General features: G+C 61.9%; 1 protein-coding gene across 7 annotated transcripts in view; it reads right to left on the reverse strand.

The window, feature by feature from the left end:
• DCTN1 (dynactin subunit 1) overlaps positions 1–12,650 on the reverse strand; it is a 59,898-nt gene that overhangs the window by 29,355 nt on the left and 17,893 nt on the right. For 4 of the 7 annotated variants that reach the window (XM_064653660.1, XM_064653661.1, XM_064653657.1 and 1 more), the window contains exons 2-5: positions 11,079–11,324; positions 7,502–7,580; positions 4,304–4,335; positions 2,239–2,259 (exon numbers count right to left, since the gene is read on the reverse strand). In XM_064653660.1, the coding sequence (XP_064509730.1) occupies positions 2,239–2,259; positions 4,304–4,335; positions 7,502–7,580; positions 11,079–11,306 (360 nt within the window). In that variant the 5' untranslated portion in view covers positions 11,307–11,324. The remainder of the gene's footprint in view (positions 1–2,238; positions 2,260–4,303; positions 4,336–7,501; positions 7,581–11,078; positions 11,325–12,650) is intronic. The other 3 variants (XM_064653662.1, XM_064653659.1, XM_064653658.1) reach the window with 1 other exon arrangement.

A 12,650-nucleotide genomic window follows, 5' to 3' on the forward strand; every position in this document is an offset into this window, starting at 1 on the left:
CCTGGAGACACTGCTCCAAGAACAAGGACATCCCAACATGGTGTCACAGCCAAGGGACAGGACCCCCAGTGCCCCTGGAGCTGCCCCCTGCTCCAAGCCCTGGGAACAGCACAGCCCAACACAACCTCAGTGACCAGAGGCCCCTCTGCCCCGGCCCCCCCTGCCCCCAGCACTCCCGACCCCACGGAGAGCAGGGAGGGAGCACGGGGGAGTGAGGCCCATCTGGCACCCCAGGGCTGCAGCTCCGGGACGATTAGAGTCTATATTTGCTAATCCCCGGAACGAGGATTTACCCGCTAATTACGCTCGTTAGCCGCTGCCCCGGCTGGAACCGCCCTGCTGGGGAGGGGCTGCTGGAGGGGGGGGGTCACGGGGTCACTGACGGCCAAAAATGTTCAGTTCCGAGGGGGCAGCAGAGCCTGGCACTGGGCTGTCCCTCGGTGGGGATGGCCCTGTGTGAGCTGCCAGGGCTGGGGTCAGGACAGGGACAGTGACAGCCCCAGATCCCCGGGACAGTGACAGATCCATGATCCCCAGGACAGTGACAGTCACAGATCCTCAGGGCAGTGACAGTCACAGATCCCCAGGACAGTCACAGCCCCAGATCCCCAGGACAGTGACAGATCCATGATCCCCAGGACAGGTACAGATCCACGATCCCCAGGACAGTGACAGATCCATGATCCCCAGGACAGTGACAGATCCATGATCCCCAGGACAGTGACAGTGACAGCCCCAGATCCCCAGGACAGTGACAGTCACAGATCCCCAGGACAGTGACAGTCACAGATCCCCAGGACAGGTACAGATCCATGATCCCCAGGACAGTGACAGTCACAGATCCCCAGGACAGTGACAGATCCATGATCCCCAGGCCAGTGACAGTCACAGATCCCCAGGACAGTGACAGTCACAGATCCCCAGGACAGTGACAGATCCATGATTCCCAGGACAGTGACAGCCCCAGATCCTCAGGGCAGTGACAGATCCATGATTCCCAGGCCAGTGACAGTCACACCCCCCTGATCCTAATCCCTCCCCCAGCCCCAGCCCCGAGCAGACAGCAGGGACATGGCAGGGACGCAGCAGGGACACACTGCAGCTGCAAACCCACCAGGACAGGACAGGAGGGGAAGAACCCAGCATTCCAAATGGGAATTTCGTCCCATGGAGAGCCCTGACAGCCAGGCACCCCTTGGAGCTGGCAGGACTGGCACGAGGGGACCCACATGCCCCCGGAGCCTCGGGACATGCAGAGACCTGGACCTGGGGGGACACGAGGAGGGGACACCTGGGGCAGGTGCTCCTGGCCCACTCCAGAGCTCTCTGCACCTTCCCCGAGGGCTTCCACACTGCTCCTCACCCTGGATTCCCCATGGACAGGGCTGTTTGCACCGTTCCTTCCCCAGAGATCGACACGGAAGCGGCTGGAGAGGAAAGCTGGGCCAGAGGGACCCCCAGGGCTCCAGGTACCATCTCCCTCCCTCCCTCCCTCCCTCCCTCCCAGTGCTCATGCCGGGTCCTTTCCATGGCTGCAGTGCTCACCTTGGCAAGATTCCCTCGGGGAAAAAGTATTCCCCAAAGACCCTGCAGGGAATGGTGATTTGGTGTCCCTGCCCACAGCAGGGCATGAAAAGAGATGGGCTTTAACATCCCTCCCAACCCAAACCATTCCGGGATCCTTTGCCAAGACCTTTGGAGTTTTGGCTCATCCTGGTACAAAATATTTTTGGCTTCACTAATTGTCCCAAACCAGCTGGTTTTGGGTGTCCCCAGGAGGAGCCAGAGCCCAGGGACAGGACGGGACAGCCCTGAGAAGGTGCCGCTTGTCCCCGAGTCACCAGAGGGTTTTACAAAAATATCTATGAGGGAACAGCCTCAGCCTGTGCCAGGGGAGGCTCAGGTTGGACACCGAGGAAATTCCTTCGTGGAAAGGGTTGTAAAGCATCGGAAGAGGCTGCCCAGGGCAGGGGGAGCCCCCACCCCGGGGGTTTAACAGCCCTGCAGAGGTGGCACTGGGGGATTTAACAGCCCTGCAGAGGTGGCACTGGGGGACACGGCCAGCGGGGCCTCGGCAGCGCCGGGGGAGCTCGGGGGTCCCGAGGCCTCTCCCACCCCCCCATTCCATGCTGCCATGTGGATGTGGGAGCACATGCAGGGAGCAGCCATGCAGGGCTGGGATGGCAGGTGAGGATGGCGATGGCCCCACATGCCCCACACCCGGGGGTCACACAGCACCTTCTTGGGCTTCGCTCCGCGCTGCGTGAGGAGGGAACAGAAGGAACGTTAGACAGGCCCTGCCAGGGACCCGGGAACGCCCCGGAACACCCATTCCCCAGGAACACCCCGGAACACCCATTCCCCCGGGAACACCCGGCCTGCAGGGCGGGCAGGAGCGGGAATGTATCCGGGGAAAGGGGAACAAGCGAAGGTGGAATCACAGCGGGGCTCGTGGGCAGCCTCAGTCACCCCCTCACCCCGTGACACAGATCCACCCCCAGCACGGGGAACTGGGGAACCAGGACACATCCAAGGGGAAACAGATCATCCCATGGGGCAAACACGAGTACACCAAAGAAGGAATTGGGGTGCCAGGATCTCCCAGGATGCAGGAGGGAGAGGGTGCCGAGGGTGCCAGGACAAGGGGGAATGGCTTCCCAGTGCCAGAGGGCAGGGAAAAATGGGATATTGGGAAGCAGATCGTCCTTGTGAGGGTGGGCAGGCCCTGGCCCAGGTTGCCCAGAGAAGCTGTGGCTGCCCCTGGATCCCTGGGAGTGTCCAAGGGCAGGTTGGACGGGGCTTGGAGCAGCCTGGGACAGTGGAAGGTGTCCCTGCCCATGGAACTGGGTGGGATTTAAGGTCCCTCCCAAACCATTCCATGGTTCCACACCAAACCAGTGGGAAAGCCCTGGAGCACAGCAGTGCATCGAGCAGCACCTCCTGTCCTGATCCCTTCTCCACAGCAGCAGCACAAAACATTCCAGGAACAATCCCCATTTCAGCATCCTGATTTCACTCACTAAATACTCTTTGCCTTTTAATTAACTCCAGGGTATAATTAAGGCAGGAGCCTTGGTGCTGTGGGTCAGGCAGGGAACACACAGGGCACAGGCCCCAGCAGTGCCAGGGGCCTGCCAGCACACAGCAGGGAAAACCAAAAAAACCTCCCAGATCCCTTTAGTACAGGGAAGGGAATTCTCCTCTCCCCTGCCCTCTGGCTGCAGCTCACGTCCCCCGGGGTCTGAGCCCCCTGCAGCACCCACAGTGCTGCTCCATCCCATCCCAGCTGTGCCCAGACACTGACCCAGCACTGGCTCCCCAGCAGGGTGGGGAGGAGAGTTCCCACTCCTGGGAATTACCTGGGATGGCAGTGCAGGGGGCTGGGCCTCCATGTGCCCCGACCCAGCCCTGCCACACACGGGAGCAGCCCCTTGTCCCCAGGGGAGCCATCTCCTTTCCCACAGCTCCCACACCCCAGCTGCACCAGTTTGTCCCTGAGGAAGATCCCCAAACACACAAATCCATCCTCTGTGTCCCCAGATCACCCAGTGCCATCACTGCTCTCCAGCAGTGGTGACCTGGGCAGTGCTGGGACCAGCTGGACTCCACGGTCTCAGGGGGCTTTTCCAACCTCAGAATTCCATGATTCCTCACTATCCCACACCTGCACAGCTGCTTGGGTGGATTTCAGCAGTACCTGGAGACAGGAACCTGCTCCAGTTTCCTGTTCCTCAGGAAATGCCCATCCCAAATGGATATGACATGTCTCTATCCATGACCCAGGAGCCACTGGAGCTCCTGGATAAAGACACTCGGAGGTGCAGGAGCCAGAGAGAACCAGTGTCACTTATTCCAAGGAATGCACTCTTCCTGTGGGATGAGAGAGTCCTTGGAGCTGCCCCACCCCTGCAAGTATCCAACACCAGGTTGGACAGGGCTTGGAGCAACCTGGGACAGTGGAAGGTGTCAGGTGGGACTGGATGGGATTTAAGGTCCCTTTCAACCCATACCATTCCATGATTTCCTGAGGATCAGGGTTTGAAGGAAGCAGCCAGGGAATGCTGCAATATCAGCTGGACTCAGATCAAACATGGAACACCAGGGCCAGCACTGGGTGATCCCTCAGGAACCAACCAACTCCCAGCCAGTGGCCCTTGTTTACATCTCGTTTCCCATGGACTCAGAATAAATTCCCTTTTCCATGGGCACTTTATCCCAGAGCACTGAGCTGAAGGTGTGTGTCCGTGTGCTCTTCCCAAAGGGATGAAAGCTTCAGCAGTGCTGAAGCACTGGGGGCACTCACCAGTTTGCTGGTCTTGGCAGCATCCACGGAATCTGTGGAGAGAGCACAGGCAGGGCAGTGAGCCCCAGGGACAGCCCTGACCCCAGCCCCATGAGCCCCAGGGACAGCCCTGACCCCAGCCCTGTGAGCCCCAGGGACAGCCCTGTGAGCCCCAGGGACAGCCCTGTGAGCCCCGGGGACAGCCCTGACCCCCAGGGACAGCCCCGGCCCCAGCCCTGTGAGCCCCAGGGACAGCCCTGACCCCAGCCCTGTGAGCCCCAGGGACAGCCCTGACCCCAGTCCTGTGAGCCCCAGGGACAGCCCTGACCCCAACCCTGTGAGCCCCAGGGACAGCCTGTGAGCCCCAGGGACAGCCTGTGAGCCCCAGGGACAGCCCTGTGAGCCCCAGCCCCGTGAGCCCCAGGGACAGCCCTGACCCCAGCCCTGTGAGCCCCAGGGACAGCCCCATGAGCCCCAGGGACAGCCCTGACCCCAGCCCTGTGAGCCCCAGGGACAGCCCTGACCCCAGCCCTGTGAGCCCCAGGGACAGCCCTGACCCCAGCCCCATGAGCCCCAGGGACAGCCCTGTGAGCCCCAGCCCTGTGAGCCCCGGGGACAGCCCTGACCCCCAGGGACAGCCCTGTGAGCCCCAGCCCCATGAGCCCCAGGGACAGCCCTGACCCCAGCCCCGTGTCCCTGCAGCCAGAGGGTGTCCAGGGCTGGGACAGGAGCCTTTGGGAAGTGGGAGTGAAGCAGAGCCAGGATCTGCCAGGGAACGGTGGCACAACAGGGAGTGGGTTTGGGGGAACAGGGAATTCCTCATTGGAGCTGCTGCCTGAGGAAGGCAAACACTGGGACACTCCTGGGAACCGACACTGGCAGGGGCTGTCCTGGGAGCATGGAGTCCCCTTCCCTGGGGGTTTGAACCCAGGTGGATGTGGCACTTGGGGACACAGAACCGTGGAATCGTGGAATGCTTTGGGTTGGAAGGTATTGGGAATTCCATTGGTTCCAACGCCCTGCCACGGGCAGAGACACCTCCCCCCAGCCCACATTGCTCCAAGCCCCGTCCAGCCTGGCCTTGGACACTCCCAGGGATCCAGGGGCAGCCACAGCTTCTCTGGGCAACCTGGGCCAGGGCCTGCCCACCCTCACAGGGAGGGATTTCTTCCCAAAATCTCACAGAAATTTCCCTTTTTCCAGTGGGAAGCCATTCCCCCGTGTCCTGTCCCTCCCTGCAGGTCCCCAGGATAGGCCTGGCTGGATTCCCCCCTTTTCCCAGGTGTCTGGGGGCACCCCCAGCTCCCCCCGTGTGCCCCCTCCTGTGCCAGCTGGGAGGGGCTGGAGCTGGATCCCTGGCATGGAGCTGGATCCCTGGCATGGAGCTGGATCCCTGGCATGGAGCTGGACCCATGGCATGGAGCTGGATCCCTGGCATGGAGCTGGATCCCTGGCATGGAGCTGGATCCCTGGCAGAGCCGTCCCTGCATCCCCACTGCAGTCCCACTGCAGCAGCTGCTGTTTCCATGGAAACCTTGGCAGGCAGCCACATCCCTGCCTGCATCCCTGCCTGCACCATCCCACTCCGACCTGCAGCTCCCCCTGCTCCCCCAGCTCCCCCTGCTCCGGGCCCGGCCATGTCCGTCTGTCCCAGCCCAGCACAGCCCCTCCTGGCACCACATCCATCCCTGTCCAGGGAAGGGAAGGGAGCTGGGAAGGGACTGGAGCAGCTGAGGGAGCTGGGGGGGCTCAGCCTGGAGCAAAGGAGGCTCAGGGGGGACCTTCTGGCTCTGCAACCCCCTGACAGGAGGGGGGAGCCGGGGGGGGGGGGAGGTCCCAGAGAACAAGGGACAGGAGGAGAGGAAATGGGAAAATTCCCCCTGGAAAGGGCTGTCCAGCCCTGGCACAGCTGCCCAGGGCGGGGGGAGTCCCCATCCCGGGGGGATTGAACCCCCTGTGCATGTGGCACTCGGGGACACGGCCAGGGGAGGCCTGGGCAGTGCTGGGAACGGTTGGACTCGAAGGGCTTTTCCAACTTCAGCAATTCCATGGTTCTGTGCTGACTGCAGGATCCAAGCAGACAGGAATGAAAGGGCCATTTCACTCTCCCAGGTAAAAGGGAAGTATTTTCTTATGGAATCTAAAGAGGAATTTCAGTTTCCACCGTCTGTGAGAGGGGAAGAACCACCCCCAGCCCCCCCAGCCCCCAGCCCACCCCGATCCTTATCCCGTGTCCCACAAACGCTCCCCTTGGCAGCGGCCCCGGCGGAGCAGCCAGGCCAGGAAGCTGGCAGAGCCCCTTCCGCAGCTCCCGGGATCCCACAGAGCCGGGGAACATTCCCAACAAAGCCCAGCCCGGGGAGGCGGGGCTGCCTCGGCCGGCAGCCAGGAACCACGGAGGGGGAATGGGGAAGGAATGATAGGGCAGGGATCAATGCCCAGGGGGGAATGGGGAAGGAATGATAGTGCAGGGATCCCTGCCCAGGGGGGGAATGGGGAAGGAATGATAGTGCAGGGATCAATGCCCAGGGATGGGGAATGGGGAAGGAATGATAGTGCAGGGATCAATGCTCGGGGGAATGGGGATGGGGAAGGAATGATCAGTGCAGGGATCAATGCCCGGGGTGGGAATGGGGAAGGAATGATCAGTGCAGGGATCAATGCCCAGGGGGGGAATGGGGAAGGAATGATCAGTGCAGGGATCCCTGCCCAGGGGAATGGGGATGGGGAAGGAATGATCACTTGCAGGGATCCCTGCCCAGGGGGGAATGGGGAAGGAATGATCAGTGCAGGGATCCCTGCCCAGGAGGGGAATGGGGCTGGAGACACAGACACTGCAATTCCAGAGCCTCAGAGTGGGTCAGGGCTGCATTCTATGTGCCCATCCCTCCGGGAAGGGTTTCCAACCCTCCAGGAAGGATTCCCACCACAAAGAGCTCCCTCCCTCCAGGAAGGACTTCCCATTCCATCTGGGAAGGATTCCCACCCTTTCAGGAAGGATTTCCCACCTCTCCAGGAAGGATTTCCCACCTCTCCAGGAAGGATTTCCTATCTCTCCAGGAAGGATTTCGCATTCCACCTGGAAACTACTTCCCATCCCTTCAGGAGGGATTTCCCATCTCTCCAGGAAGGACTCCCATCCCCTTGGGGAATAATTTCCCATTCCCTCCAGCACAAAATTCCCACCTCTCCAGGAAAGATTTCCCCCCCAGGCTGTACCTCTCTTGGGGACCTTCATGGCAGCAGATTCCGGGGTTTCTGGGGACGTTGTGTCGGCTCCATCCTCAAACACCTGGATCTGGAAAAGGGACAGCAACCATTATTGCCAAAAATTCCCAAACAGGGAGTCCAGGGAATGGGTCCCTCTGGCAGTGGGTTCAGCAGAGCAGATCCCATGTTTTTGGCACAAATTTTTGATTTCATCATTCCAGCTTTGCCCTCAACCATCCTCCTTCCACAGGCTCCCTGAGAACAGCCACAGGCTTTTATTCCCGCTGGGAGTAAGGAATATTCCCACAGGTAATGAGGAAAGTCAAAGGTCTGGATTTGACAGCCCTGAATATCCATTGCAGGTTCAGGGATTTCTCTTTGTGAACTGTTTTTGGACACATTTTTGCCGGATAAACATGGAAAACCAGGCTGGAAGGGATTAGATCCCTGTGGGAGAACCATCCTCGTGCCTCAGGTCAGCACCCCCCAGATTGTCCCTGCAGGAATCTGCCTGATCCAGGACCACCTCCCACCGGGGAGTTCAGCTTAGAAACCAAAATCACCTGGGAAGCTGCCAGTCAGGGATTCCATTTTGGGAAGGTTCCCAGCACCAGGAATGATCAAAACCGAATTAAAAGCCACGGGGAGACCGGGAGAAATGATGCCACAGAAATTGGGAGGCCTGCAGGAAAGCAGGGTGGGAATTCCAAATGGCCTGGGGGTTCCCCAGCAGGCCCAGCCCAGGTGGGAACCCCGGAGCTGCAGGAGATGCCAAAGGCAGGGATGATGGTTCCACACACCAAAAAAGGAACAGGCATGTTTGGAACGGCCAGCCCAGGCACAATCAGGGAATCCTGGGATGGTTTGGGCTGGAAGGGAACTTAAACCCTACCCAGTGCCACCCCCAGCCATGGGCAGGGACACCTCCCACTGCCCAGGCTGCTCCAAGCCCCATCCAACCTGGCCTTGGACACTTCCAGGGGTGGGGCAGCCACAGCTTCTCTGGGAAATCCATTCCAGCCCTTCACCACCCTCTCAGGGAGGATCTTCTTCCCAATATCCCATTTTTCCCTGCCCTCTGGCACTGGGAAGCCATTCCCTGTGTCCTGTCCCTCCAGGCCTTGTCCCCAGTCCCTCTCCAGCTCTTGGAGCCCCTTTAGGCCCTGGAAGGGGCTCTCAGGTCTCCCTGGAGCCTTCTCTTCTCCAGGCTGGACATTCCCAACTCTCCCAGCTCCGTGGCAACAGAGCTCCAGAATCCCAGACAGGGTTGGGTTGGGAAGGACCTTAAATCCCATCCAGTGCCACCCCCTGCCATGGGCAGGGACACCTCCCACTGCCCAGGCTGCTCCAAGCCCTGTCCATCATCCCTGTGGATGAAATCCATGGGATGAACTGGGGAGCAGCTTCCCAGACAGATCCAGACCATCCCTGAGCCTTGTGCTCAGCACCCCCCGACCCTCCTGGTCCTGCAGACCCAACATTTTCCCTGGAAACCCCTGGAAGCCTCTCCCAGCTGGCAGGGGAGGCCCAGTGATGGACAAGGGAGTCAGATCCATGTGTCACCCTGTGCCAAGGTCCTGGCAGTGCCCGGAGGGGCAGCAGGAGGGGCCAGGAAAGCAGGAAGAGCTGGAGATGCCATGGGCTGGGACACAGAGCAGCCCCTTTTTCCAGGGAGGAGGACAGGGTCTGGCTGGAAAATGGGGCTGGGGACACCCGGAGCTGGGGCTCCAGTGCCACCTCTGCCCTGGGAAGGTGACCCAGGGAATTCACCTGGGAGGAGTTTGCCCTGGAGAGCTCCTGGGTCCTGCTGCAGCCCAGGAGCAGCAGAGACAGCAGCTGCACCCACCCAGGGTGTTTTATCTGCTTCCAGGTAAACACAGTTCAATTAAAATTCCCCGGCTCTGCTTCCAGGTGAACGCCGAGGTCGATCCCAAACTCCACCTGCTCCAGGGGTGACTGGGAACTTCCCTGGGAGGTGGAGTAAACCCTTTGGAATTCACTGGGCTGTTTTCACCCCATTCCCCTGGAAACACCCCACAGTAACCCGTGGGCTGACCAAGACCTCAAGGATCCCTGTGGAGGGGCCTGGCCCCAGTGCCAGGGGAGGTCCCACCTGCCTGGAGTGTGCTGCTCCCTCCACATGGAGACAGGAGTCCCAGGAACCCCACGGCCCTGGGAGCAATGGGAACTGGTTTCTCCCTCCCCACCCGGGTGGGAAGGGCTGGTTCCCTCTATTTGATGAGCACCCAAGGACCCTGGGAAGCAGAGCCCTCTGAGGGACACTGAGGATCCCAGGAAGCAGATTCCCCCAAGGGTCCTGGGAAGCAGATCTCCCCCAGGATCCCAGGAAGTGGGTCCCCCCAAGGACCCCGGGAAGCAGAGCCCCCTGAGGATCCCAGGAGTGGATGCCCCCAAGGACCCCGGGAAGCAGTTCCCCCCGAGGATCCTGGGAAGCAGAGCCCCCTGAGGATCCCATGAAGCAGCTCCCCCCAGGATCCCAGGAGTAGTTCCCTGTAAGATCCTGGGAAGCAGATTCCCCCAGGAGCAGTTCCCCCTAAGATCCCAGGAAGCAGATCTCCCCAGGATCCCACAAAGCAGCTCCCCCAGGATCCCAGGAAACAGTTCCCCCCCAGGATCCCTGGAAGCAGATCCCTCCAAATCCCAGGAAGCAGATTCCCCCAGGATCCCAGGAGCAGTTCCCCTCAAGGATCCCAGGAAACAGTTCCCCCCAGGATCCCCGGAAGCAGCTCCCCCAAATCCCTGAAGCAGCTCCCCCAAATCCCTGAAGCAGCTCCCCCAAATCCCTGAAGCAGCTCCCCCCAAACCCCTGGAAGCAGCTCCCCCAAATCCCTGGAAGCAGCTCCCCCAAATCCCTGAAGCAGCTCCCCCAAATCCCTGGAAGCAGCTCCCCCCAGGATCCCAGGAAGCAGCTCCCCCCAAATCCTTGAAGCAGCTCCCCCAAACCCCAGGAGCAGCTCCCCCAAATCCCTGAAGCAGCTCCCCCCAAATCCTTGAAGCAGCTCCCCCAAACCCCAGGAGCAGCTCCCCCAAACCCCAGAAGCAGCTCCCCCCAAATCCCAGGAGCAGCCCCCCAAACCCCAGGAGCAGTTCCCCCCAAATCCCTGGAAGTAGCTCCCCCAGAACCCAGGAGCAGCTCCCCCAGGATCCCAGGAGCAGCTCCCCCAAATCCCAGGAGCAGTTCCCCCCAAACCCCAGGAGCAGTTCCCCCCAAACCCCAGGAGCAGCTCCCCCAAACCCCAGGAGCAGCTCCCCCAAATCCCTGAAGCAGCTCCCCCAAACCCCAGGAGCAGCCCCCCAAACCCCAGGAGCAGCTCCCCCATTCCCAGGAGCAGCCCCTCAAACCCCAGGAGCAGCTCCCCCATTCCCAGGAGCAGCCCCCCAAACCCCAGGAGCAGCCCCCCAAACCCCAGGAGCAGCTCCCCCATTCCCAGGAGCAGCTCCCCATTCCCAGGAGTAGCTCCCCATTCCCAGGAGCAGCCCCCCAAACCCCAGGAGCAGCCCCCCATTCCCAGGAGCAGCCCCCCATTCCCAGGAGCAGCCCCCCGGCCCGGGAGCGGCCCCTCACCTGTGACTGGCGCACGAAGATGCCGTGGTTCTCCTCGCAGGTGAAGTACTTCCTGCCCTGCACGGTGCCGTCGTTCTTGCCGCGGGGCTCGTCCAGGATGACCCCCACCCACTTGCCGGTGGCGAACAGGGTGGCCCCCACGTAGGCCACGGTGCCGCGGTGCCCCTTCCCGATGACCTCCACGCGGGAGCCCACCTTGAGGGGCCTGCTCCCGCCCTCGGCGCTCATCCTGCCGCTGCTGGGGGCCTGTGGAGCGGGAGAGCGGGCTGGGAACGGGGATGGACACGGGAGAGCGGGCTGGGAACGGGGACGGACACGGGGACACGGGCTGGGAACGGGGATGGACACGGGAGAGCGGGCTGGGAACGGGGATGGACACGGGAGAGCGGGCTGGGAACGGGGACGGACACGGGGACACGGGCTGGGAACGGGCACGGACACGGGAGAGCGGGCTGGGAACGGGGATGGACACGGGGACACGGGTTGGGAACGGGGATGGACACGGGGAGAGCGGGCTGGGAACGGGCACGGACACGGGAGAGCGGGCTGGGAACGGGGACGGACACGGGGAGAGCGGGCTGGGAACGGGCACGGACACGGGAGAGCGGGCTGGGAACGGGGATGGACACGGGGACACGGGCTGGGAACGGGGATGGACACGGGGAGAGCGGGCTGGGAACGGGGACAACGGGCTGGGAACGGGGATGGACACGGGGACAACGGGCTGGGAACGGGGATGGACACGGGGAGAGCGGGCTGGGAACGGGGATGGACACGGGGAGAACGGGCTGGGAACGGGGATGGACACGGGGAGAGCGGGCTGGGAACGGGGATGGACACGGGGAGAACGGGCTGGGAACGGGGATGGACACGGGGAGAGCGGGCTGGGAACGGGGATGGACACGGGGAGAGCGGGCTGGGAACGGGGATGGACACGGGGAGAACGGGCTGGGAACGGGGACAGGCACGGGGAGAACGGGCTGGGAACGGGCACAGGCATGGGGACACGGGGTTTGGGCGTGGACACCTCATCGGGGGACACCTCATTGGGGGACACCTCATCGTGGGACACCTCCTGGCCCTCCGGCAGTGCTCCATCCCCTCCACCTCCCTCCCCTCCACCCCTCCACCTCCATCCCCTCCACCTCCACCCCTCCACCTCCATCCCCCCACCTCCACCCCTCCACCTCCATCCCCTCCACCTCCATCCCCTCCACCTCCATCCCCTCTGAGCTGGGAGCCAGCCAAGGGCAATTCCTGCCATTACAGCTCCGGAACAGGAGCCACAAACCACGGCACAACCACCACCACTGCTCACACTGGACTCACAAACCCCATTTATGACCCTTTATAACACTTTTATAGCATTTTATAAGCCTTAGGGGGAAAAAACCCCCACAGCGAGTGTAGTGGCCGAGAGCAGCACAGCTCAGGGCCTTGTCCTGCTCCACCTTATGCATTACACCAGCACTGCCCACGGCTTTCCAGCCTGGGAATTCCCTGCCAGGAGCAGGCAGCCCCTTCCTGACACAGGTCACTGTCCCTTCCCTTTGGACTGTTGGGGTTTTGGGG

Source organism: Pseudopipra pipra, chromosome 4, assembly GCF_036250125.1.
Source record: "Pseudopipra pipra isolate bDixPip1 chromosome 4, bDixPip1.hap1, whole genome shotgun sequence".
NCBI classification, from domain to species: domain Eukaryota; kingdom Metazoa; phylum Chordata; class Aves; order Passeriformes; family Pipridae; genus Pseudopipra; species Pseudopipra pipra.